Below are 26,812 nucleotides of genomic sequence, written 5' to 3' on the forward strand. Positions count from 1 at the left end.
CGCCTCCCACCTGTTGGAAGACTTCGTAAAAAAGACGAGAGCTAACAAGTGTTGGTGAGGATGTGAAGGAAAGGGAGCCTCGTGCGCTGCTGGTGGGGGTGGAAACTGGTGCAGCCACGGTGGAAACAGCATGGAGGCCCCTCACACATTGAAAACTGGACTCCCGCTCCCTCCCTAGCCTTCCCCGAGCGGACGCGGCAGCGCCTCGGTCGCACTTTTTCTTATTTTCCTCCTTTTTTTCCCCTTCCTCCCTTTCACCATTTCCCCTAAAAAAAAAAAAAGAAAAGAAAAGAAAAAAAAGAAAGAAAGAAACTGGACTCCCATGTGGCCTGGCCACCCCACTTCCGGGTATATATCCAGAGGAAATGAAAACACGATCTTAAAGAGATATGTGCAGGGGAGGGGGAGGGGAAGGTAAGAGATCAACCGAAGGACGTGTATGCATGCATATAAGCATAACCAATGGACGCAAGACACTGTGGGGGGGGGAGGGCATGTGTGGGGGGGTAGGGAAGGCTGGGAGAAGGTCAATGGGGGGAAAAAAGGAGACTTATGTACTACTATTTGTAATACTTTAAACAATAAAAAAAAATAAAAAAAGAGATATGTGCACTCCCATGTTCACTGCAGGATTGTTCACAGTAGCTGAGCTATGCTATGGAAACATCTCGTGTGTCCACAGATGAATGGATAAAGAAGATGTGAGATAATCTATATATAAAAGCCTAAGTGACCGTTACAATGGAACGACCGAATGACCAGAATGACTGGTCACTATAACGTGCACTGACCACCAGGGGGCAGACGCTTAACGCAGCAGCTGCCCCCACCCCGCAGGCCCTGATGGCTGATGGGGCCTGCCGGCCAACCTCCCAGTCCCTCCCCTGGGCTGGCAGGTCCCGATTGCCCAGTCAGGGATGGGGAACCGGGGGGGGGGGGGGGGGTGGCAGTGGATGTGGGCAGCGAGGGAAGGCAGAGGATGAGCGATGGGGAGGGGAGGAGGCAGGGAGGTGGGGAACCTGACCGGCCCTGATCCCCCGCCAGGCTTAGGGACCCCACCATGCACAAATTTCGCACACCGGGCCTCTAGTGTGGATATTATTCAGCCATGAGAAAGCAGGCACTCCTGCATGGTGCCAACATGGAGGGCATTTTGCTAAGAGAAGTAAGTCAGACAGCGAAAGACAAATACCGTATAATCTCCCTTGTAGGTGGAATCTACAAAAGCCAGCTCATAGAGGCAGAGAGTGACATGGCGGTTGGCAGCCGGAGGGGGTCCGGGAAGCGGGGAGATGTCGGCTACAGGGTGAAGGCTTTCAGTGATGAGATGACCAAGTTCTGGGGGCCTGAGGGGCAGCGTGGTGACGGTAGTGACTGCTGTATTCTACACCCGAAAACTGCCTCCACAGGGGCAGGCCCTCACACCGGCCTCGGTGGTCAGACCGACCCCTGACGCCCTCTCTGGAGCCTGGCCTGCTCTCAGCGCAGGCGTGAGGCAGCTGGGGGGGGGGGGGGGGTTGGGGTGAGTTAGATCCTCCACCACCCCCAGCTGCACCCGGAGAGGGAGGTGAGGCCAGCACAGAGCCCCTCCGGAGGCGAGGCAGGGGCAGGGCCCAGTGCCATCATCACCCCTCCGGGCACCGCACCCGGCAAGAACCAAGTGCTCCAGCCCTCCCGCCGCCCATAAAGCCGGAACTGTCTCCTCCCCACCGCGCCCCACGTGACTGCTCTGCAGGACTCGGGGCTTCAATAGGTCCCTTCACCTCCCTGGGCTGCAACCCAGTGGCTCCTCGAGTCTCCTAGAGTGGGGGGGTGGGGGGAGGAGGGGGGACTTGGGACTCCATGGTCCCCACACCCCGCAGAGCAAGCGGCCCTCTCTGACCACTTGGAAAGGGAGAGGCCCCGCTTGACATTCCTGAGCGGCCGCTGGGCCGCGGCCAGTGCTGGGTTCAGGGAGGAGGAGGGGGTGCTGGCCCAAAGGCGAGGGAGGGTCCGGGCACCGAAGCGCCGTGGGAGGGGGCACTCCAATGCGGCCCTTGTCCAGCCCCTGCTGGGCTGCCCCGGCCCCGAGCTGCCACACAGGCCTCTTGTCACACAGGCCTCTTGTCGGACGCCGAATCTCCACCCTGCGGAGCTGCCAGCCGGCGGGCTGGGCAAGCGGCAGGGGCGCACGGTGCGTTCCGGGCCCCCCGGAGGGCAGCCACAGAGCCCGGACACACACAGCGGACTCCGCCTGAGCCTTAGGATCCGCCTGGCAGCGCAAGCTCACCACCCGCCGGCCTGGCCCTGCACATCCTCTTCTGTGAGGGGGGCTGGGAGGCCGGGCCCCCGGGTGACTCCAGACCCGCGGCCCGCCCTCCCTGCCACGCAGACTCGTGGCCGCGATGGCGCACAGAGCTCCTTAGAACGCATGCCCCTTAGCGAAGAGGCCGCACAGATGCCGGCGAGCACATGGGGAGATGCTCAGCAGCATTAAGCATCAGAGAAATGCAAGTCAGAACCGCAAGGAGACGCCCCACAGCCATTAGCAGGCCATTACCCAGACAGCCAGGGAGGAGGTGCCGGCGGGGATAGGAACTTTGCGCACCGCGGAGGGTTGTGAAGCGCAAGGAAGATGGTGTGGAGGTTCCTGACAAACCTAAAAACGCACCTGCCACCCCATCCACCTCTCAGCGAACATCCAAAGGAATGGAAAGCGGGGGGGGGGGGGGGGGAGGGGAGCGGGGGAAGAGAGAGAGAGAGAGAGAGAGAGAGAGAGAGAGAGAGAGAGAGAGAGAGCTGCGCGCCACGCCACAGCGGCATTAGCCAAGTGTCCATTGATGGGCGGACAAGGAACATGGGCCCAGGGTCCCCACGCACCATGGAGTGCTTCCCGTCCTGAGGGCGGGCGGGCACCGGCCCCGTGCTGCAGCACGTGTGGACATGCCGTGGAACAAGCCAGTCGCTGAAGGACAAACACCGCACGACCCACTGACCGTGTCTGACGCCGTCACCGTCCCAGGAGCGCGTGGCCTGCGGCGCCAGCGGCGGGGGAGGGGCGTCTAAGGGGAGAGCTGCCCATTGGCAGGATGAGAAGGCGCTGGCCACGGTTCACAGTGTGGACACACCTCACCCAACCGGCCTGTGCGCCTCAAAATGGTTTAGACGGTGCCCGGCCCGCGTGGCCCAGTGGTTGAGCGTCGACCTATGAACCAGGAGGTCACGGTTCCATTCCCGGTCGGGGCACATGCCCAGGTTTCGGGCTCGATCCCCAGTTGGGGGCGTGCAGGAGGCAGCCGGTCAATGAGCCTCTCTCATCATTGATGTTTCTCTCTCTCTCTCCCTCTCCCTTCCTCTGGAATCAATAAAAATACGATATATTTTTTAAAATGGTTAAGACGGTAAACTTTAGGTGTTTTTTACCACAATAAAATGAGAAAAGAGGGAGGGGATGGTAAAGGGGACGTCAGCCAATCTTCCCAGTTCACAGATGAGAAAACTGAGGCCCAGAGAGGAGCGCCGGGCCCAGGTACAGAGCCCCGGCAGGATCAGGTCAGGACAGGCGTGGCAGGCTGTGAAATGTGGCAGAGTGGTGCTCAGGCCACTGGGTGGCTGGGCTCGGCTCAATGGCCCTGGTCGGTGCGAGCTTTCAAGAGGTGGCCTCATGTGCCAGGGCCAAGTGCGTTATCTAGAAAATCCACTGAAGAGGAATAACACCCGTGTGGCTGATGTCAGCTAACTGTCCCCTCCCTGAGCTCCTTCAGGGAGCCCCCGCCGTACCCCAAGCCAGAAGAACAAGGGCAGGGCAGGTGTCACGGGGTAAAAATGTGGGAAACAAACCTAGACTCAAATCTGCCCCTGCCACGGCCGGCACCTCAGCTTCTCCACCTCCGAGAACCGGGGAAGGGCCTGGTTCCTCACCAGGAACATGGCAGGGGTTTGAAGATTTTTATTTTTAGAGAGGAGGGGAGAGGGAGAGAAACATCGAGAGCGAGATCAATGGGCTGCCTCCTGCACACCCTCTCCCGGGGACCAAGCCTACAACCCAGACACGTGCCCTGACCGGGAACCGAACCAGCAACTTTTTCATGGAGATGTTTAGCAAAAGGAGTCTAGGATGCTGGTTGACACTCTGGAGCCGGGCTCAGGCTGTGGGGACACCGTTTCCTCTGTGTGACCTCCCAGTGCCTCAGTCGATTCATCTGCAAAACGGGGATAATAGTACCTCTTGGGGCTGCTGTGAGGGTTACGTGAATTTGTTCATTCAAAGGGCTTGACACCAGGTTTGGGACGGGACAGGTGCTCAGAAATGAGGTATTGTTGGGAGATAATGAGAGTTCCCATCCCTCACACCCCCCCGGGTATCTCAGCTACTGCTCGCTCCTATGGCCCCACGTGGGCCTGACGGCAGAAGTGCCCTCGGTCGGAGGGGCAGGCAGAGCAGGCCTGGAGGGTGGGGCCCTCGGCCAGGCCTCTGCAATGTTGCCCGGTGTTTCCCTGGCCCCGGGTGTGACTGAGTCAGGGCAACGGGCGCGGGGGGCAGGGATGGGCAGTCCCAGGCCCCAGCCCTTCATCCTCCCATGTCCCTGATGGCTGCCACGGTCCCTGCCTGACTGTCCCCTGAGCGCCAGACAGCTCGACTCTGGGCCCCAGGCTTCCTTTGGCCTGGGGCAGCGAGACTGGAGGGGGACCCGCCCAGGCCCTCAGGAGGCACCGGCCTAGCCAGCCATTCTCCCCACAGCAGCCACTCCCCAGGGGAGAGGACGCGGGCTCCTCCCCCAACAGCCCACAGCCCCACGGAACTCCTCGGGTCCTCCCTACAGCCACCCTGCAGGCCCTGGGCTTAATCCCGAGCACGAGGGCGGGTGGGCGCGGAGAGGATTTGGTTTCATTCCTGTAGATGCCCGAGCCTTGGCCCGAGCCCCGGGGCACAGGAGTGAGGCACGTGGCTGCCCCGCCTCTACCAACAAAGGCTTCCTTTATTCAACGGGGATGCGCTGCATTCCATTCAGAGGCGGACACTGGACGTGGGGAGCGACGTGTCCGGTGGTACCCCGGTCCTGAATGGGCTGTGAGGGGTGAGGAGGGCCTGGGGCCTGCCTGTCCCACCCCCGTCCTGCGGGCAGGGCCTGGTGGCCTCGGTCCGCGCTGTCTGAAGGGCCACCCACGGCTGAAGGCAGGCATGGCGCCCTGAGGCCCCGTCTGTGCTCTGCTTTGGGGAAAAGTGTCCAGTCCTTCCAGCGGCGTGGGGGCGGGGGCCGTGCCTCCCGGAGCACCGGGCTCAGAGGGGCGGGGGCAGGTCAAATGGGAGGGCCCTTGTCCATCGGAGGAACTTGGAGCAGTTCTCAAGCAGGTTCCAGCTGGCATGGAAGTCCCTGGCGGCCCCTCCTAGCACCACTGCCCCCTGGGCACTCAGGATGGCAGGCCCACTGGGTCGGGGAGAGGGATGGCCACAAGGGGGTGCTGGTGCGCAGGGCTTGGGAACTGGGGTGGGCAATACCAGGACACCAGGCTGCCCAGCAGCCACAGCACCTGCAGGCAGCAGCTCCCGGACCCGGGGCCGAGGGTGCTGGCCGCCCCAGGTGTCCCCTCCCGAAGGCTGAGCCCCGAGTGCGGGTCCGGGTCCTTGGTCTTTGGTGCCTTCTAGAGTCTCGTGGTGGCTGTGCCACTGGGAAGGGAGAAGGTCATCCCGTGAGGTCCTGTCTTCCTGGGGTGGGCGCGTGGTGCCGGCTCAGTACGCCTCCTCGGCCCGGCCATTTGTCCGGCTGTTCAGCTTCTGGCTCAGGGCTGGCTCCCGCGCCGTCTTCCTGTCCGCCTGCCGGGCCGGGGGCAGCTGTTGCTCCGACTCCGAGCCCCTGCCAGGCTAGGCCTCCTGGGGGAAGAAGCCCAGCTTGGCCAGCGACATCTCCTTCCGCAGCCTCGTGACCTCCCAGAACATGGGCTCTGCTGCAGGCGGAGAGAGGGGGGGGGAGCTTGGCGACAGCTCAGGGTCACCTTGGGCAGACGGCCTGGCCCGCCCCTGGCTCTGGGCAGGGCAGCGGGCGGGCACCCTGGGGCTCCCCCATCCCCCGGGACAGATGGCCTCGGCGAGTGGCTGAACTCTGAGGCCCCCGTCTGAGGCTCTGCGGACTGCTGAGCGAACACGGGAAGGAGCTGCGCTGTCCCGGGAGCAGGGGCGGTGGCTCCCACAGCCGGACACAGATGAGCAGGTCACACGGCCACACACTCGCAATGCCTTCCCTCCTCTCCTCCCTAGGCCTCACCGGGACCCTGAGCAGGGCGCAGGGCACAGGGCCAGTCCATGTAGCTGGAAGGAGGTGGCCTCTCCGGGCTCACCCCTGGCCTGGCTGTGGCCTTCCCGAGGGACCTGGCCCCCACAGGCTGGGGGAGAGGCGTACACCCCAAACGGGTTCAGGAGACTCTTGGGGAACCAAGTGTGGAGGAGCGGGAAGCTAGGCTATGCAGCGTGGGAGGAGGGGGCCAGGGGACATCCGAAGGCCACACCTGGAGGAGAGGGGTGCCCAGGGGAGGCCCCTCATGCAGGTCCTCAAACGTCAGGCCCGGGACAGGGAGCAGTCCCTGCAGGGCCGTGGGCCAGGGAGACAGCGGTCAGACCCAGGTAGGGGGGGGGCACCAGGCTAGCGTTCCGGTAAAGCGGGGTTCAGAGGTTCCTTTTGCAGCTCACATCAGCGCCAGGCTTACCAGCCCCTTCCTCACCCACAATCTCCTTCCCCCGGAGTCCTGGCCTCTGATTGACCCCACCACTGCCGACCGGCCCCATCCCCCAGGGCGCCACCCCCGGCGGCCACCAGGGGGCGCTCACCGTCCTGCCGCACCAGGCCTTGCTGGATGTAGCGGATGTAGGTGAAGAAGTTGCACACAGCAGTGATCTGTGGGAAGAAGAGGGGAGGATGTGACCAGCCAGTCCTCAGACGTGGGGTCCCTCAAAAGCCAGGGCAGGTCAGAGACCAGAGCGGGAAGCCCCATGTCCTGTCCCGTCAGAGCCTGAATTGAACGGGGCTGGGCTGTTTTAACAATAGCAGTACTATTACCACTTCTACTAAAACAATAGCAGCACTAGCATTTCATCAGGGGCACACCTCCAGGGAGGCCGCCATGCTTCTCATGCCCTGTTACGCGGGGGAAACGGAGGCTCCAGAAACGAAGCCAGCTGACAACAACTGTGGATGGAGGTCACGGAGCCAATCTGGCAGAGCCGACCGTGACACCAGGCAGCCTGCCCAGCCTCCACGCCCACCCCCGCGGCGGCTTGCTCTGGAGGCCGAGGCCCGGGCCAGCCAGGCCTCAGCCAGGTGCTCCTGGTAACGCCAGGAAAGACAAGGGGACCGGGAGCTGCTCACCTGGCGGCCCTGGGTCCCCATGCCCGAGGCCCCAGCCCGGCTGAGGCCTGCTCTGCCCCGTCCTGTGCTCAGACCCGGGCCCTGCCACGAACACTCTCCGACGGCGGAGAGGGTATTGCTGGTGCCCCATCTCCCGAGGCTGAGAGCGTTGGCCGCTCGTGGCTCATAGGTGCCCCTCTGCCAATGGCTAACTGGCATGGGGGGTATAAAAGGCCAGTCCCCCTGCCTCAGACTGGAACCCACTCAGCGGCAGCCAGACCCCAGCCACGGCCACACCCCGCTTCGCTCCACCACGTCCCCTCGCCTGCACCCCATCCTGCTGTCCTCTCCAGCGCCTGAGCCGTGCCCAGCGTTTCTGAGGCTCGGTCTTTAGGGAACCCGCCCTGAGGCAGGACGGCAGGCAGCTGGCAGCACCCACAGCAGCCCCCACTGAACGCCCGGCACTCTGGGGAAGGGGTGTCCAGTGTGTGGGGGCCCCAGACGGGGCATGGAGAAAGTCACAGGAGGAGACCTGCTCTGGCTGGGCCCTCAAACACACAGGAACCCTTGCCAGGGACAAAGGGGGTGCAGGGGGGCTGGTGGCCCAGGCAAAGGCAGGGAGGTGTGAAGAGAGTGGCCAAGTCAGGAACCAGCCCAGTGAGGCCGGAACGCGGTGGGCGGGGTGGGGCGGGATGTATGGAGGTCGGGCAGGAAGAGGCCACGTGTGGCCGTGGCCAGTGGCTCCCACGGGAGGCTCGTGAGCCGGGACTGGCCGGGAGCAGGGGGTTCTGGCCCCAGGGCTGTGCTTGGGGGACAGAACTCTTCTCCCTGCGGACCCCACACGCCTTGGCCTCTTCAGGATGGGGACCAGTCCTAGGGGACCACAACCTAAAACGTCACCCCTTCTCATCGCCCAGACCAGAGCGGCACACAGCCCTGAGGGAACAGAGTTCTAAACGTGACTGCCGGGCACGGGGATGCCGGCACGCATCCTTCCGTGACTCAGAGCGGGCGACCCGGGGCGACCAGGAGGCTGAGTGGCCCCAGGCACACCCCTTCCTTTCTAAGGCTCAGACTCCCTTTGGGTAAATGAGAGTCCAGCTCACTCCCGGGGGGCGGGGGAGGGGGTCCCCAGGACGACATGCTTGGGTGCCCTGGGAAGCTGTCGGCACCAGACACGCCGCCCGCACTGACCAGCCTGCTGCAGGGGTGCGGCCTTTAGTCCCTTCGGTCCCCAGAGGCGCCCCAGGAGGTCAAGGGGAGGAGTTTCCTCCTTTGCACCGAGCTCATTCTCCTTCGTCCCTCACAACCCTCCTCGCCGTCCATGAGGGGACAGAAGTGTGGGGACCACCCCACCCTTACCCCCAGCTTGCTGAGGCCCCCGACCCAGCCCGGTCACCCGGCAACAGAGGGCAGGGCTGGGAGTCCGAGAGGGCCCCGCACCCCGGCTGGCTGCGGGCTTTGTGACGAACACCCTCCGAAGCCAGGGCTGGAGCCGAGGCGGGCGCAGGCGCGGGAGCTGTCCTCTGAACGCCAGGCCACTGCCTTCACCGGCTACATTAAACCGCACGTGGCAGGTGCCACCCATGAGTACGTCTTGGCTGCAAGAAAACAGGCACCGCCGTCCTTCAGCCACCGCGGAACCGGGTCTGCCAACGTGCGCTCGGGAGAGGACCCCCATCTCCAGAAAGGATGCAGCCGGCGGAGACCTCGGCTGCTGCCCAGGAGACCTGAGCTGGGCACCCCGCTAAGCTGGGCCCAGACCCCTGACCAGGGAGGTGAGAATAAATGGGTGTTGTGAGCCATGGCGTTTATGGCCGTTTGTTCTGGCGTGGCTGTGTGGCCCGATCCGTCTCCGCACCTCTCTGAGCCTGCTCTGTAGATCAAGGTCAGGGGCCCAGAGTCCCAGCCCAGGGGGCCCCTCAGGAGCCAAGCGGTGCTCTAAAGGGGTGACTCACCCTGGCCCGGGACGATGGCGAGATGTAGTAGTGACTCTCGGAGTCCCCGAGCCGGATTCGGTGGCGACAGGCGCGGGCCAAGCCGCTCAGGGCACACGTGCTGGGGGAAGCAGAGGGGGCCGAGGGGACCGGCTGGGCTCACCCACCCGCTCACGCAGGGGGACGCGCAGCCGGGAGGAGGCACGGGGGGAGGGGCGGCAGACAGACATGGGGGCGGACCCGGCGTCCTCTCCCCAGGCCCAGCCTCCCAAGGAGCCCAGGGCCCAGCCAAGGACGGGGCAGGCCAAGAACTCCCGGGGCTGGACCGTTAAACTAAGCGAGACCTCCCCCCCCCCCAGAGCCCCCGCCCTCACCCCTGGCGGGCGGAACGTGGGGCACCTCATGCCGGGTGTACCGCGAAGCCCCTGCGATGCCTCTCCTACTTTCCTGGGGTCTCAGACCATCAGCCCTTCCCGGACTAAGCAGGGGTCCACTCTGTCCTCCACTCGGTCACCCAGGCCCCAAGCGAGGCCATGCCAGCAGGGCCTTTGCCAGCTCCCCTCCGCTCCTAGCAGCCCTGCGCCGCCTTCTTCACGTGGCCGTGGGTGCCAAGGAGCCGGGCGCCTCTAACGCTCCACACCCAGCCCCTCGTCTTCCCTGCTGCTCCCCACTGCCCAGGAAGTAGCCATGGAGAATCCCGAGCAAAGAAAGGTCGCACAGGCTGCTTGGCTGCGGGACTTATCAGAGCCTTTGCTGCCTCCAGGGTCACCGAGGCCTCCGATTGGACCCGGGAACCCCTTTTCAGGGACAGCTGTGGGTGGGTTTGTGAAAGGCTGGCCGCGCAGGTTGAAGCCCGGGTCTCACTGGAGAACCTTTCCATTCTGGCTCCAGCCTCAGCCCCCCTCCCTGCCCGCCCACTGCTCCGCCCGCCCGCCCACTCGGAGGTGTTTCCGTTGACACCCCAGCTTCTCCTGCCGGTACTCACCCAGCTCCCTCTGCCTGGAAGGCCCTGCCCTCCTTGGCAAACCGCTATTCACCCTTCAAAGCTGCCTCACATGCCCCTTCGATAAGGCGGCTCCCACCACTGGCTGCCGAGGGGGACTGCTCCCCACGCTCCGCCCTTGCTCCCCCCCCCCCAACCCCCGGCCACTTGGTTCTGCTCTAGCCCTGCGCAGCGCGGCCTGAGCCGAGGAAGGACAAGGGGCCAGGGCCACTGGGCCCTTAGGCGCAGAAGGCAGAGCTGGCCACTGACACCACTCACGTCAATCGGGGCCGGAACCCGCTGTGGGGGAGAGGGGGTGGGAGAGGGTGCGCCAGGCCAGCCAGGAAGAGGGACACCCCAGCCCCCGGACCCCCTGGAGAGTCTGCGGCCGTGACTAGGGGCAGGATGGTCAGTGGGCAGAGCCACCGTCCCTCTTCTGTCCGGTGCCCCTGTACCCGGCCCCCCTGCCCACCCCGGAGCCACTGCAGCGCTCGCTCGGCAGGCAGAGCTCATCCTCCCTGGCCAGGCCCTCGGTGGGGGCTTGCCCCCGGTCAGCAGGGGGAGGGAGCGGGCTTACTTGGTGCTGCCGTATCCAGCGGCGGCGGCGGCCTTCCCCGTGGGCGGCGTGTGCGAAGCCACGGGCTCGATGGTGAGCGTGTTGTCCTCCACGGCCGCCCGCACCAGCGCCGAGAGCTGCGCGGACCAGGGCGCGGTTGGGCGGTGAGGGCGGCCGGGCGGAGGGGCTGGGCCCGCCGGCTGCCCTCGCCCACTCACCTCCTGCGCCGTGAAGTCCAGGCAGGGCCCCACGTCCTCGCGGTACACCCTTCCCAGGAACGGGCTGTCCTTGTCCAACGTGGGCGACTCCCTCCAGGCCTGGAACTCCGCAAACAGGGTGGTGTCCGCCTGCGGGGGAGGGAGCGAGGTGGGGCGGTCAGGGCGCGGGCAGAGCCAGGGACGGGCAGAGCCGAGGAGGTGGGAGCAGGGAGGACGCAGGGCAGGCCGCAGCATGCCGGGGCGTCCCAGGGCCCCCCGGGCCTCCAGCTCGTCCGAGGAGGAGGAGCTCCCGCTTCCCTCTGCACAGCCACTGGCCGGCTCGGCTCCCTGCGCTGTCTCCGCGCCCCGGGCTGTCCAGGCCGCATCGGGAAGACCCCGCCTCCTCCAGGAGGAAGAGCTGGAGTGCCCCCGCAGGCCCACCAGGCCCCGCACACCAAGCACGCACAGGAGGGAGCACGGGGCGCGGGGGGTGCATGCGGAGTGAGTGAGGCAGGGGGACACAGGGGGGCCCTCGGGAGCCGTTACCTGGCGGGAACAGGAGAGAGAGGTAGCGGAGGCGGGGGCTGCGGGCCGCTCCCCAGGCGGGAGCTGCCAGGCCGGCTCGTAGGTGAGGTGAACCGCCTTACTGGGGACCACACAGAGGAGCAGGGACAGGAGGGGGGGCAGCCCGGGCTGGGCAGGTGGGGCCAGCAGGGCAGACAGACAACAGGTGCAGGAGACAGAGGGAGGGAGCAGAGGTTAGTGTTCGGTCAGACGCTCGGAACGCAGAAGGGGGACACGAGGCCCGGCCTGCCTCCTCCCCGGACGCTCTGAGCCACGGACAGGATGGGGCTGGGGACCACCTGGGCATCAGAGACCCCAGGAAGCCGGATCCCACTGGAGCCCTCGTGGGCGCTTGCTGGGTACAGCCTCGCGCTGAGCTCCCGACACCCACGCTCTTCAATTCTTCTCCGCCCAGAGCCCCCACGTCCCACGTGAGGAGACTGAGGCGCCAACAGGAGCCCCCACTTGCTCGAGGACAAGGGTATCCCGGGCCATGGTCCAACCTGACCCACGTGCTCCATGTACCCGGCCGAGGAGGGAGACAGCGCCTCAGAGGCCATGCTTGTCCCGGCACCACAGCCAGAGGGTCCCCAGGACCCTCAAGTGCAGGGGTGACACAGGTAGTGCTGGCCTCAGGGCTGCGGCCACACGGCCCGTCGCCTCCGCGGAGGCCCAGCAGCGCCGCCGGAGGGCAGGCGCTCAGGCCCGAGGCAGCTCGGTGCAGGGCGCCACCTGGGCGTGGAGGAATGGGGAGGGTGCCAGGCCCCCAGACCGCACCGGGAGCTGAGGGCCATAGGTGTCCTTTACTAGGAGCCTGCCCGGAGGACACAGACGCCCAGAGAGGGCAGGGCAGGCTCCAGGCCACACAGCAGAGGCGGGGGGCGGGAGGGACATCAGGCCTGGTCCCACTGCCTGGCTGACAGTGGGACAGTGCCCACGGCCCGCCCACGGCCCGCCCTCCGCCCCTCACCTCTTTGCCGTCCTTGTCCGGGGTGAGGATGTGGCCTGCAGCGGGGCACGCGATGGGGCAGAGGGCACTGCTGGTGCTCTTATGGCGCAAGTGGCCCTTGCGGGCCCCGGCCTTGGTGGGGCTCAGCAGCTGGGGGTGCAGCTCGCGGTTGGGAGAGGCGGGTGTGGACGTGATGACCAGCGTCTTCAAGGCTGTCACCTCCGCCTGCAGCATGTCGATCTGGCCAGGACGAGATGGCTGCCAACCGCCGCCCAGAGTGACGCCGCCCACCGCCTGCCCGGCAGCCAGGACGGCAGCACGGAGCACCCACCCCCACCCGGTACCCACACTGTAAGCCGGACCCTGAGGTGCCCCTGTCGGGGAGCTGGCCCCCCACGGAGGGGCACCCAGGAGCCAGGACAGCCCGGCCTCCCGTTTTACAGACGCACAAATGGGCCCGAGACAGGAAGCTACTTGCCCAGGCTCACACAGCCAGACGGAGGTCCCTGCTTTGTCGAGGGTGTGTGTGTGTGTGTGTGTTGGGGGGAAGGGGTGCAGGGGGGGTGACAATGACCGTGGGATCCTCCCAGCCCCTGGAAGGCCCCAGGTCTCTGTGGCACCGTGAATTCCAGTGATGGAATCGCAGCCCCACCCTCGGGGCCTTGGTGTGCCCATCCCTGGCGCCCCGCCGGGCCGTGCGGGGTCTGACTGAATCAGGGGGTGCGCAGGCGGGCCTGGACAGGTGTTGGGGCTCACCTTGCCCCGAGCCTCTTTCAGCTGCTTTTCTGACGCCGCCTGCTTCGTGTTGGCTTCTCGCACCATCTTGTGGGCTTCCTGGAAGAAGGCAGTGGTGAGGAGCCGATGGACGCCCAGCAGCCCGGCCCCAGCGGCCCCGCCGGCCAGCGTACCTCAAACAGGCTGGCCGTCAGCTCCTCCAGCTCCCGCTCCAGCTGCTCCCGGACCCTGGACAGCCGCTCACACTCCTCATCCTTCAGCTTTAGCTCCTGGGGCACCAGGTGGGCGGCTGTCAGCCCCTCAGGGGCCCTCGGGCCTGATACTGGGGCGACCAGGCCCCATGCCCGGGTCATCTTGGGGGAGGGGGCCCTGAGCTTGCCTCTGCTGCTCTAGTCTATGAGGCGTTTTCCATTCAGGTGCTGGCAGGAGAGGAAACCCCGGGGATCACACTTCTACACATCACCCTAGAGCTGCTCTGTCCTTTGTCTGCCTCCCCCGTGCCCGTGCAGACCTGGACAGGTGCCTGAGACCTCTGGGCATTCGGGGGCACCCTGCTCTCCCAGGCCCCCCGGCCCCCACCTTCTGGGCTTTGTGCAGCTCCTCCTTCAGGAACTCCGAGCCCTTCTCGCGGATCTCCATGGACGAGCTGCGCAGGCGAGACACGTCCAGCTGGGCGGCGGCGGGGCCCTCCTCGCCGTGGGCCCCCTCCCCTGCAGAGGTCCCCACCAGGGCTCCCGGGGGCTCCCTGCGGCTCTGGCTCTTCCAGGAGACCGGGACAGCTTCGAGGGGCGGTGGGCGGCCCTCGTCCGGGTGGGGCTGGCTGCGAGGCAAACAGCAAACATAGGATGCAGTTCCCAGACCTAGAGAGCTGAGCCCAGGGACCCGTCCTGGGCAACGCCTCTGCCTGCCACTCCGGGCCTCAGTTTCCCCATCTATAAAATGGGGATGCCAGCACCAGGGTTGTCACGAGGGCAGAATGGCCAAACACGAAATATCTTGGGGGCAAGACTCCTTCATCTTTGTCCACCACACCCACTCCAGCCCAGGGCCTAGGGCTCTGTGTGGCACACAGTAGGTGGCCAGCACCCAGTAGGTGCTCGGCTCTGGGTGTCCAACAGGTGACTGTCGATTCATCAGGGCTGAGAATCTGAGTCTCCACCTCTGTAGCGTGTGGACAATCCCCAGGGTCCTGCCTCAAGGGCCACTGAATGCAGAGAGATGTGCATAAAACTTTGGCACGCGGGAGGCACCTAAGTGGGAACTGCTTTTGTTGTTACTGTCAATGCAAATTTTATGCAAATTAAGGACGGATCAAAGAAGAAGGACCAGCCATGGCCGGCAGGGCTGAGGCCCAAAGGTTCTTCAACCACCAGGCACAGCAGACCCACTTCCTGCCCCCCAGACCCAGCTCTCCCTGGCCTGCCTAGTGGCCTCCCCCACCCCATTCTGGGCCTCAGGACCCTCCTCCCCTCTGTGTGCACCTCTTTGGCCAATCCACACTCCCCCCTCCAAGAGGACCCTGGGGAGGGGGCAGGGCAGGGAGGGAGGGAGGGGGCGGCCTTAGCCAGCAGCGCTTTGTGCCAAGACAGCACCTCTGGACTCGCTCACTCAGCAAAAGCTGGCGGCTCCTGAGCCAGCAGCTTCAGAGCGGCTGTGACTGGGCGGAGGGTGGGGGCGGGGCCAGGCCACGGGTAACATGCGGAAGTGGAGGGGAGGGGGCTCCGAGGCGCCCACACAGGAGGGAGGAGAGACAAGGCCAGAGAGTCGTGGGGTTCGGGATTGCTGCAGGGAACTGTGCAAGGCAAGGCCGGGGACTGGCCTCCTCCTCGTCCTCTGGACCCTGGGACCGTCACCCAGCAGCCCCTCAGCCTCAGTTTCCCCCAGGGTAACACGGAGGGACTGGGCACCCGGGGAGCCCAGCAACGAGCCCTTTCCTAACCCTTCACACGGCCCCGGCCAGCCCGCCAGCCCAGCCCGGCCCTGCTCTGGAGCCGGCCCAGAGTGTGGCCTGGAGGTCTCGGGGCTGGTCCTGCTGGCGAGTGGATGGAGCACACCTCCTCCGCTCCATCAGCAGAGGGTGTGCCAGACAGATCTTCCCACTTCCCTCGTGGGAAAGGGTCTCGTTGGCAGGGGGTCCCTGGGCCTGCAGCCGGCGTCCCGGGACTTACACTCCCTAGAACCGCCCCGGGTGCCCTGCCCACGCATCTCGTTCCAAACTCAACAGCAGCGAGGCCCTGGCCCCGTCCCACAGACGAGGGCGGCGTCTCAGCGAGCGACCACACCTGGCCAGGTCACAGAGCCAGCTGGTCGGTGGCAGTGCTGGGGCAGGGGGCCAGGTCTTCAGCCCAGGCCCAGCGCCCCCGGTGGGCGGGGTGTGAGTGGTGGGACAGGCGCTTTGCCCCGGAGCCAGGACCGCTGGGCCCAGGGGACCCCGGAGGCTCCTCCGTCGCTGTAGCAGGGAAATCTGACCACATTCCTGCCCCGACCGACCGCCTTCCCAGCCGCCGCTCAGGCCCGGAAGCCCCACTCCCACCCCCCCGCCCCGCGTGGTGCAGCGGAGGGAGCGCAGGGGCCAGCGGTGGGCAAGCCCAAGGCCACGCCAGACTCCGAGCTGCAGCCCGGGGTGCACGTGAGCCCCCGGGAATGTCCCGGAAACCCCTGCCCCTGCTTCCCGCCTGTGGCTGGGGTTAAAGCCTGCAGGAGGTGCGCTGACGGTTAAAGGGCAAGTCCCGGACACAGCACCAGGGAAACGGTGTGCAGCCACAGCCACGTTTGGCCGACACCCACCCCACCCCACCCCACGCCTGCCAGGCTCTGGGTCCCGCAGCTGAACCCTCTGGCCCGGAGAGCTGCGCCCACTGGCCGTGCGGAGGTCAGGGGCTCGGCCCTCCATCAGGGGGGCAGCAGGCCCGTCTCGGGGTGACCCACGGGGACAGCACAGGACACAGACAGGATCCCAGGCCTCAGGCGCCCAGACTCCGTGCCTGTCCCTCTGCAAGGCCCACCGCCCTGTCCCACGGGCCTGCCCAGGAGGAGAGGGCGCCAGCCCCGCCCAGGAGCGCCGAACGCTGCCCACCAGGGTGGCCTGGGCCTCTCCCGCTGGTCCCAAGGGCAGGGTGGGGGTGTGGCCAGACAGGCCCCCCATCATTTTGCCAACCGGCCCTCACTGCAGCCCGCTGCCAGGGGGATGGGACCCTGTCCTGCCATCGGAGGAGACAGGAGCCCGAGACAGTCTCTGTGTCACCCCCCTCCCCCCCGAAAAGCCCAGCGCACAGCCTAGCGGCAGAGCGTGGGGACAGCGGGACCACACTGTGGTCACCAGCTGTCCAGCTGTCCAGTGCCGGGGCCAGGGCGCAGGCGCAGGCAAGACCCACCCTGTCCCGGGAGGGAAGCTCCGATCTGAGGACCCTCTTCCTCCCACTTCCGGCCCGCGAGCCAGCTCGGTGACTCAGAAACTTCAGGCTAAGCAGGGACCCAGGCCCCTCCCTCCTTGGGTCCAGCCCAGGCCGGAATCCCATCCTGCACACTCAGCCGCCGCACAGGCCGGCGGTGCCCCGGGCGTGAGCCCCTGCGTGGGGAGGACACGCCCTCTCAGGGGAGCAGGGGCTCCCACGGAAGTGCTTCCCCGCCTCCCCCGCAGCCCAGGTCCACGCCCTCTGCCAGACCTTCCCAGTCCCCGTGCCCCGCAGACACAGAGCCCAGCGTCCAGGATCCGGGCGCCTGGGAAGGTCGGCTCAGGGGCAGGAGACGGGAAGAGTCAAGGTCACAGGTGGGGGTGTCTCCGCGAGCCCCGGCAGTTCAGACAGGAAACGTCCCGCGGGGTCACTTCCCCTGGAAGCACGCTGGGGTCGGGGGGATGCAGCCACCGCGCCCTCACACCCCTTCCAGGCCGCCCAGGAGGGCAGCGGGCTTCTGTCCCCAATCACAAAAATGGGCCAAAAAGGGAGGACCCTGGATCCTATGGCCCCGTCACCCAGCATCCCCACTGGACCAGAGGCCATTCCTGAGGCCAGGAGGGCCCCACGGGGGTCCCCTGTGCCCCCCAGCCCCAGCCAGCCCAGCCAGCCACGCGGTCCCTCTGCCCCAACCTCTGCCTCCGCAGCCACCGGTGCCCAGGTCGCCTCTGTGAGCCAAAGGCCCCTGAGCTCACGGGCACAACAGGTTCGAGAAACAGGCAGCGGAGTGGCCAGCGAGGAACGCTCCGGACCTGCGGGGAGAAGAGGGCTGGAGGGGCGCCGGGACCTTCCCCTCTGCCTGGGGCCACCAGGTCCAGGGGCCAGGGGGCTGCGGCCGGTCCGGTCAGCAGGAACCCCGGCCGGGCCCAGCTCGGGCACGGGGCCAGTGGAGACTCCCCACTCGCACTCAGCGGCGCCCAGGCAGCCCCGAGGGCACGAGGCCGGCAGTCAGGTGACACTCATCGGAGACCAGACGCCGAGACCCCAGGACAGGTTCCGCGTTGGCTCCCTGACCGGCCTCCCAGCCCAGCGGGCTCACCTCACCAGGAGGGGCCCGGTCGTCAGCTCCAAACCCCCAGCCGGTGGGAACCCTGAGCCTCGGCCACGCAGGTCCGCGCCGGCCCGCCAGCCCCGGGACGGAGAGGAGGGTTACGGGGCCACAGGTGTCACCGTGGGGAGGAACCTCCTTCGGCCGCTGCTGAGATGCTTCCCCATCCCGGTTTGGACACGCGATTCAGAGGAGGATGGCGACTTGGCCAGAAGGGAACTGAACCCAGAGTGCTGGCACTCGTGAGTCATGTGACCTGTCACCCAGAGAAGCCCCGGGGTGGGGGGGGGGGGGATGGCGCTTTCGGAGAAGTGAGGCAGGATGCAGACGGGCTTTGAGGAAGTTTGAGTCGGTGCCCCGGCGGCGGGGGCGGTGGGCTCCCCCCACGGCTGCTGAGAAGCCAGGCGGGCTCTGAGCTAGGAGGGGACACGCAGACACCAAGGACTCGGAGAGGGGGCTCGTGGGAAAGCCAGGGGCTGGCCGGGGGGACAGAACAAATGGACATTGCAGCCATTACTTAACGTGATCGGAAACCCCGGGGATGAGGCGAACCGTGGTACCCGCGGCAGCACCGAGGAGCTGGGAGGGGGTCTTTCTGGGAAGGAAAGGGGGCGGCTGGAGGGAGGCACCCGGCCAGAGGGAGCAGCCGCAGCCTGAGCCGGGATGAGGGATGGGGGACAGAGGGGGGGAGGCCTGAGCCTGGATGAGGGGTGGGGGACAGAGGCGGGGAGGCCAGAGAGCCAGCCTGGGGACCTGGAGGAGCCTGCCAGGCGGTGGAGAGGTGGGGGGTCCAGAAGAGGGGGACAACGCTGTCAACATGGGACAGAGGAGCAGGACTCCAGAGGGGGGCGGGGCCGGGCCCACTGCTGGAAGGGGAAGCAGGGAGGGAGGAGCAGGAGCAGGAGCAGGAGCAGGAGCAGGGGCGGGGCAGCCTGGGGATGCTGAGGAGGGAGGTCAGGACGCCTGCAGCAGGTGGGTCAGGCCACGCCTCTCCCGGCCCCAGCCCAGGCCTGCCGGCCCAGCGCGGCCCCAAAAGGCAATCCAGCCGTGCCTCGGGTCCACCTGTCCGGTTCGAAGAGAACCTGACACCCACGACCTCAGACATCCAACACATACACCGTGAGTCCCCAGTCCAGATGTGCGGGCTGCGGCCCAGCAGGAGAGATACCTGCTGCGGGGAAGGGGAAGTAGGAATTCCTGAGGGCTGCCCGGAGGCGGCCACGGAGGGTAGCACAGCCCCCTCCCCCGGCTCCCCCCCGTCCCGGGAGCCCCAGGCCATACTTCAGGGAGGCATTTGAGATCTTGCCTCCTGGCAATGTGGTGAGTTTTTCTCAAGTAAAATCTTATAAAAGTTTTTTTTAAAAAAAAGAACTGGCTTAGAGCTGGAGTCCCCATGACTTAGGCCAGTGATGGGCAACCTTTTGAGCTTGGTGTGTCAAACTTCGCCAAAAAACTGAGCATAATTCAGGTAGTGTGTCACTTTGAGGAAAAAACATTATTTCGCAAAGGTTTCATCCTCAGGAGCAGCAAATGTTTCATCCTCGGCATGCGGCCGCCTCAGCAGCCGCGTGTCATCAGAAATGGCTACACGTGTCAGTGCTGACACGCATGTCATAGGTTCGCCATCACTGACTTAGGCCTTCAGGCAAGAGCCCACGAGGGAGCCGCCCAGAGCAGTTAAGTGACTTGCTCAGAACCCACGGTGCTCTGGGGCCCTGGAGCCCCCGCCCCGCCTGCTGCAGACACAACCCTCCCTGGAGTCCGGGCGTCCCATCCCCTTGGTGCAGCCCTCAGAGCCGAGAGGTTTGCTTAGACCGAGGGCCTACACCCACGTCCTGTGGCCACTCGGTGGCAAAAACTGGCCCGGATTCCAGACTCTGGCCTCTGCGGACCAAGTCCCAAGTGCCTAGCACAGCGTTAGCGGGGAAGTACCCAAGATGCTGTGCGTGCCCCAGCCCCTCGGAGCAGGCGTGGTGCCCAAAACTATAGACTTGGGGCCCTGTGGGGGGTGAGAGGGGTGCGGCCAGCTTGGGGGGCTGCCTCTGGGTCCAGAGCTATGGCCCACGCTCAGAGTCCCAAAAGAGAGGGTGCACCTGAGCCCCTGCAGAGTCCTGACCCAGCACCTGCGCTGGCCATGAGCAGCAGGCACCCCAAGAGCGATGCCTCAGTTCATCCTGCAGACGAGGACGCCGGGATTCTCCCAGCTCGGAGGCAGGACCCCAAGTGCACGGCTGCCCAGAGTTCCCATGAGCGATGGGGGGCCACACGCATAAGCAGCTCGCCAGAGTTACGAGGGCAAGAGTGACCCCCACACCGGGTCCCCCCAGCTGCTGCTGGGGTCTGGGTGAGCTCTTAGGTCCCGGGCCCCAGTGGGTGCTGGCAGCTGGGCCCCTGATCTGTCCACCCCTGCCTCCAATATCCAGGTGAGGGGTCCATAAAAAGGCAGTGGTCAAGGTAACCCCAAAACTCTGCCTCTCACACCCCAGGCACCCAGCTCCCCATCCTGCCCCCTCCTGCTCTCCATCTGCATTTAGGAAGCACCTACTTGGTGCTCGGCCCCCGGCTGGACCTGGGGGGTTCCATGTTCACACAAGAAGCGAGACTACGGAGGGTCACGTGGGGGTGGGCTCGGCGGCGGGCTTATCCGGGGAGTTCCTGGGAATACAGCAGGGAGGCTGGGCGGCGAGCTTCTCCAGCACCTTGAGTCGTCTCTTCCACTCTGTCCTTAAAGACAGGGGCCGTCTCCCAGTGGGCCCGTCCGTCGGTCTGTCTGTCCGTCGGCCGGGCTTGCCTTGGATGCCTCCAGGGCCTGGATCACTCCCCACCCAACCTGCTCATGTCACCCAGAGGCGCAGAGAAGGGAGCCCACACTCTCAAGGTCACACAGCAACTAAGCGCGGTGGTTTGCCTAGGGCACACCCGCCAGAGAGGTCCCCCGCCTCCTCCCGGCCAGGCTGCCCCTCAGGCACAGTTAACCCCAGGCAGGCCTGCCCTCCCCTCCCCAGGTACCACCAACCCCCTCCTCCTCCTCCCTAAACGCAGTCTCCTTCCCTCCAGGTGCAGCTCCAAAGACACGCCTCCCTCTAACAGCCTCCAGCCTCTCACCCCAAGGGGCTCAGGGTTGAGGGTCCACTTAAGAACCAGGAGGTCAGGGCTCCGTTCCCGGTCAGGGGCACATGCCGGGGTTGCGGGCTCGATCCCCAGTAGGGGGCGTGCAGGAGGCAGAGGACCAATGATTCTCCCTCATCATTGCTGTTTCTCTCTCTCTCTCCCTTCCTCCCTGAAATCACAAAAATATATCTTTTTAAAAAAGAGTCTCCAGCCTCTCTACACCTCCCCCTCCCCTCCCACTCTCTCAGCCCCCCCCCCCCCCCATGAAGTACCAGTACCCGAGTACTCTGGCCTGCTGGGAACTCTCCAGCCCTGTCCCTGGACTGTCCATCTGGCCCGGTTCTTTACAGGAATGCAACCCACCCTCACTCTGGCCACATCCCGACCAGGACCTGGTCTTTCCATGGGAAAGAGGAAGTGTCTGCCGGGCTCCAGGAGAAGGCCACAGCCTTTCCAGCCGCCGGGGCCGGGCTGACCCTGAGAGCCAGCCAGCAGAGGTGGGTGCCAAGGGGCTCCCACCCGCAACTCTGAGCCCTGCCCGCCCGCCCAGGAGCCCAGACGGAGGCTCAGCAACTTGCAAGCGACTTTGGCAGAGACCAGCCTCTCTCCCAAGTGCACTGCTTACAAGGGTGTTTCCAGCCTGGGGGGCCTCGTCTGGGTGCGCACCCCAGATTCTCTCTGACTTACCCCCCCTCCCGCCCCCCCGCCCTGCAGATGGGCTGGAGGAGTTGGCGCTGTCAGCAGCCTGGGACCGTCTGCCGCCACCCTCCCCCCGCGGCCCCCACACCCTCCCGGCCCCCGCGGCGTGTCCCCATCTCCGGCTGAGAGGCGGCTCCGTCCTTGTGCGGGGACAGAGCCCCTCCCAGTCGGGGGTGCGGACCCGGCAGGGATCCCCGACCTTCCCAGCCAGGAGGCAGCCGCGCCCGACCCCGCGCAGAGCCGCGAGCGCGCCGGGACCTACCCGCTCCACATCCCGGAGCCTCCGGGCGCCGGGGCGTCCGTCCCCGCCGCCGCCGCCGAGACCTCCCGGCACCGCGTCCTCGCCGCGTCCCCGCCGCCGCCGGCTCCGCCCCGCGCCGGCCGCCGGCCCCGCCGCCCGTCCGTCCCGCCCGCAGCCTGTCCGTCGGTCCGGCCGCTGCTCGCGCCCCGGCCCCAGTTCAGCCCCAAACCCTGCCCTCGGGGGTCACGTGGCGCAGGGGCGGCCGGGGGACACGTGCCCGGCCCCGCCCTCCGCCGCCGCAGGGCCCGCGGGACTGGCCGGCCGGAGCGCGGGGAGGAGCCGGATCCATCGCCCGCGGCTCCTGGGCTCCAGGCTCCTGGGCTCCACTCGGGCCGCTCCGCTCAGGGACCCCACAGGGTCCCCGCTTTCTGCTTCCTGATTCCGACCGGATTGCGCTCTAGGTCAGCACACGCCCTCCACCGGCCACCGGCCCAGCTCCCGGCCCGTGACAGCACCGCCTGCCTGTGGGCAGGGGACAGACCCCAAAGCCTTTGGCCCAAGTCGCCAACCCCCATCCTGGCCCAAGTCTTCTCTCTGGAGCAATGCTCCCCCCAACCCCCTCCACACACACACACACACCTGCCTGGTCCCACAGCCTCTGCGAAACTCCCTGACCCCAGACCATAGGCCCTCGCGCACCTCAACCTCCCTGACCCTCGCTGCCCGTCCTGAGCTGTGACCTGGACCCAGGGACACCACAGCCCCTCCTCTCCTGCGGGGACCACGGCTCCCGCCCCCCATTCCCGGGGAGGCCTGCGAGGGCTGGAAGGAGATACTTCCCACAGGGCCCAGGCTTGGCTTGGTCAGGTCTTCATCTGGGGGCACCTCTGTATTTCATTCATTCATTCATTCATTCATTCAAAGTACAAACTGGGAGCCTTACAAGAGCTGGGGACCCAAAGGAAACGGCTCTGGGACGGTGGGGAGATGGGAGGACCGGGCCATACTCCCAAGCCCTCCACTTCCAGGGCCACCGCTTGCCCAGGGTGCACCTGCTGCTGAGCGAGGGGTCTGTCTGTCCAAAATGGAAAGCAGGGCTCCTTCCCTCTGTGCGCAGCCCACACCCAGGCTCAGGGCTCCGTGAGGGGAGCAGCCAGCTTCCTGCCTTGCTCCCTCGTTCCCCTGGCCAGCTCCTGGGACAGGGGACCCCTGGGGGCCTCCTCTGGGTGAGTCCTTCCCTGAACCATTCCGCCCGGGCCCCCAGGCCCTTCACTCTGCAGGGCAATGGTTCCCCAAGGACAGGGACCAGCTCCTTCCTGGTGTTGGGTTTCTCCACCCCACCCCACCCCACCCCAGCCCACCCCAGCCTAGCCCACCCCAGCCCAGCCCAGCCCAGCCCAGCCCCCAGGGTCTGGCTGAGAGCAGATGTCATCGTGTTTGTTGATTTGTCACCAAATCTGCTGCCTGCCTGGCCCTAGCTCTGTTTACTGTTTAGGGGAAGAGGCAGGAGATGACACAGAGGAGCTCAGGGTAGGACCCTTCCCCTCCATCCTCAGGAGCCCGGACAGGAGACAACCAGACGCGGGAGGGCCGGGTGGAGGGGTACAGCGCAGGGCCACGGCTCCAGAGGAAGAATCCTCGTGTGGGAGGGCTGGTGGGCTGTGGAGGTGCTTGAGCAAGGCCTCAACAGACGAGTGTGGGGTCACGATTCTGGGAGCAGTGACACCCCGATTACTAACCAAAAATACCCCACCACCTATGGATCCAGTTATCTGGGACTCACAGGCTCACCAGCTTCTCCCACCGCCCAGTAAGCTCTCCTGCCCCACTGGAAAGGATGGGCTCAGAGAGGGTAAGGCACCTGCCTGAGGTCACACAGCCAGAGGCGACGGGGCTGAGACCCCTTGTACCAGTTTCCTGAAAAGACAGCCCAGAAACCACTGGAAGCTACCGCTGCTCACAGTCAGGCCACAAGGGGCGCCTACTAGGTGCGTGGGAGAGATAGAAAAAGGCGTGTCCTCTGCCCAAGCCACTGCCTCCCCAACCCCCCTCCCCCGCAACGTCCTGGCCGTCCTGCCCCCCCATCCCAGCTCCGACCCTTGGCAGGAGGGAGGTGTGGAGCGGAACTGCCCGCCTGCACGACCCGGCTCCTGACTGTCCTCGGCCCACTGCGTGGCTGGGTGACTGACTGCTCCTCTCTGAGCCTCAGACTCTACGTCTGCATAACCACCAAGCTGGACAGGACAATCAGGGCCACCCCCTCGGCTGACCTCGTAAGAGGCTCATGACATTCCTCCTACTTGGATCTCACCCCTCCCCTAGCCCCCTGGAGAGTGGGCAGATCCCCCCCCCTCCTTCGCGTCCCAGGTCCAGCTTACCTGTCTGTGTCCCGGGGCTCCTCTCCCAAGTTCCCCTCAAGTGCAGGGCCCAGACCTGATGGGGCATAGCGAACAGTCCCTGAGCTCACCGCCAGGTACACGGGGCATTTCCCGCGGGCGGGGCACCTGGTGCCTTCCTCAGGGGGGTTCATGGCTGGCGGGCGGACCGAGGGTCCCTCTGGAGCCGCCAGGCGGGCAGGTGCCGAGCCTTCTCCCCGCCCCCGGCTCACGCTAACCTTTGCTATCTCTGCGAAGCAGCTGCCTGGGCGGGCGGGGCCTCCAGACTGGCCTCTATCTCCTCGGCCCGTAATTATTAACTCCTGTGGCTCTGCAGGCCCCGAAAATGCGGGGGCCCTCCTTCCCGGGCTCTGGGCCTGGGAGGGGGGGCCCTCAAAGGCTGCGGGAGCCACCTCCCCAGGCCCCAGGCCCCAGGCTTCAGCTAGGCCACAGCGTGGCGGCCGGCCCTGCTCGCCCGCCTGGGCCGTGGGCAGCCTGGCCGGCCCTGGCTCTCTCCCTCGCGGGCGGTGTGGCCTTGGGTAAGGCCCCTGCCCCCCAACCCTAACCCCTGGCCTCCCTGTCCCCTCCAAACCTGTAACCACAGCAGAAAGGGACAGCTCAGCGAAGCGGCCAGGGGTCACACAGGCTGGTCTCAGCCCCACTCCCAGACTTCGAACCTCTGGACCCATTGGGTGCCTCAGTTTCCCCAACTGTACAATGGCATCTCAACCCCTAGATGTTCCTGCCCAGATATGGCCTACAACCTCCCTCTCCTCACATTAACCCCTCTTCCTCGAGTTTGCACCCCGTCCCACCCCGCTGGCAAATTTCTCTTCTGCTCATGCCCCCTCCTCCAGGGAGCCTTCCTCTGTGGATTGCTTTCTTCCTCTGAGGCGTCGGGCTCCAGCCCTCAGACACACGGTGAGCGCCCCTTGGTGCTGGCGGACACCCCAGGGCGAGCGAGGCTGGCTGACACACAGCGCAAGCCCTCGGGGCCCCTCCCCCGGCTCCTGGCCGGCCTCAGTCCACCGGGAGGGGCTGCTGGCTTCGCCCCGTCTCATTCGGCCGGAATTTGAATCCTAGCTCTGCCACGCCCTGGCTGTGTGGCCTTGGGCAAGTCACTTAACCTCTCTGGGACTCAGTTCCCTCATCTGTAAAATGGGAACGATTCTGCCCTGTGACATTTGTGAAGATGTGGGAGCTTAAGGTTCTCAAAGTGCTGTCCTGGGCTGGCCCCTCCTGGAGCCCAGCCCGTCCCTGGGCCTGACCTCTCCAGGGTGGCCCTGTTCCCCGACACTGCCGCGGTGGAGACCGGCCTTTCCGTCCCTTCGCCCCTGCTTCCCTCTCTCTCCAGTCAGCCTCTGAGTTCACGCTGGGAGGGGCTGCGGGTCTCGGTCTCGGCTAGCAGTCACGCCCTGCCCGCCCGCCCGCCCGCCCGCCAGCGGATAACAGTATCTCCCACTCGGCCTCCGGCTCCAAGCTCTCAGCCTAATGCAAACCAGATGTGGCCTCCCTTTCCTGGCGGAGAACTTTCCGTGGCCTGCTCCCACCCCCTTCCTGTTTTCGCTCCTCACTGATCCCCTGGAAATTCTTCTGTGCCCCCACCTTCCTCTGCAGGGCGACCTCCGGGCCCACCTGGAAACAATTAATGGAAAACAGGATGTGTGAAAAGGGGGGGGGGGGCGTCACCCCAACATGGCAGGAGGGGAAGGGGCTATGTGAGAGACAGTCCCTCCCTGCCACGCCCCAGCCATGGGGGGTTGGGGGAAACTGAGTCAGAGTTGCTTTGGGAAGTGTGTAGAAAGTGTGACTGTTCTCTGGACATGTGGCACCGCTGGGGCAGGTGGGGCGCTGTGCGGGGCTTGGGGGGGGGGGGGCTGGGACTTCTTAGGCAAATCCCAGCCTGAGAGACACCCCCCTTCCCCCCCCCCCCCCCTTCCCGTGGCAGGAGAAGAAGCCGAGGCTCCGAGACTTGTCCGGTCACAGGTGAGCCGGAGGCTAGAGGCGGCTGAGACTGCCTGCCAATCAAAGCTGCAGCCCCAAGTCACCTCGGGGATGCTATCCCAGCGCCCTCCCCCCCCCCCCCCCAGCCTGGTCACGAGGGGAGGCTCCCGGCTGCTCAGCCTCCTCCCACCGCCCAGCAGCCCTGATCTCCCCCTCCCCCCGGGGGCCGGGCCTCGGGCGAGCCAGTGAGCGCCAGGGCACCCCTCAGGGTGGCCAGGGCTGCCCCGCCCCGGGAGGCCTCCACCACTCCGTCAGCCCCGGGCTGGGAGCCTGCCGCCCCCCCTCCGCCAGCTGTGCAGTGTTTGGACAACTGGATGGAATGTTCTGCGAGGAGAGGCCTCCTGGGTCCCCGAGCTCAGATTTCAGGGCGGGAGGAGGGGACGTGGCTCCAGGGAGAGGGGAAGAGGCTCCAGAAGTCAAACGTGGGCCCGGAGGCTCCCCTCCCAGGCCTGTCCACCACACGGCCCTCCGGCTGGGCTCAGCGAGGCGGGAGCTGGAGTCAGGGCCCCCCGCCCCCCGGGAAGGACAGGACGGAGCGGGGGCAGCCGAAAGGCGTCCGATAGTCCATAGGGCCACCCTGGTGAGGTCATGAGGTCAGGGCCCAGGGACGGGCTGGGCTCCAGGAGGGGCCAGCCCAGGA

General features: G+C 66.1%; 1 protein-coding gene across 6 annotated transcripts; it reads right to left on the reverse strand.

Moving 5' to 3' along the window:
• Positions 1-4,109: 4,109 nt before the first annotated feature.
• Positions 4,110-24,323, reverse strand: RAB3IL1 (RAB3A interacting protein like 1; the record flags this gene model as incomplete). Of its 6 annotated transcripts, XM_079787499.1 has the most annotated exons (11): positions 4,110-5,925; positions 6,803-6,869; positions 9,278-9,377; positions 10,816-10,931; positions 11,013-11,141; positions 11,538-11,684; positions 12,526-12,744; positions 13,261-13,338; positions 13,413-13,508; positions 13,819-14,059; positions 24,172-24,323. In XM_079787499.1, 11 exons carry the CDS (start codon positions 24,321-24,323, stop codon positions 5,843-5,845), a joined length of 1,428 nt encoding a protein of 475 aa, XP_079643625.1. In that variant the 3' UTR covers positions 4,110-5,842. The 6 variants fall into 6 exon arrangements, with proteins under 6 accessions (XP_079643625.1, XP_079643621.1, XP_079643620.1 ...); XM_079787495.1 differs by lacking the exon at positions 11,538-11,684 and having other exon boundaries at positions 4,112-5,922; XM_079787494.1 differs by lacking the exon at positions 11,538-11,684 and having other exon boundaries at positions 4,548-5,925.
• Positions 24,324-26,812: the final 2,489 nt, after the last annotated feature.

This window comes from Cnephaeus nilssonii (genome assembly GCF_951640355.1).
Source record: "Cnephaeus nilssonii genome assembly, chromosome: 13".
Lineage (NCBI taxonomy): Eukaryota > Metazoa > Chordata > Mammalia > Chiroptera > Vespertilionidae > Cnephaeus > Cnephaeus nilssonii.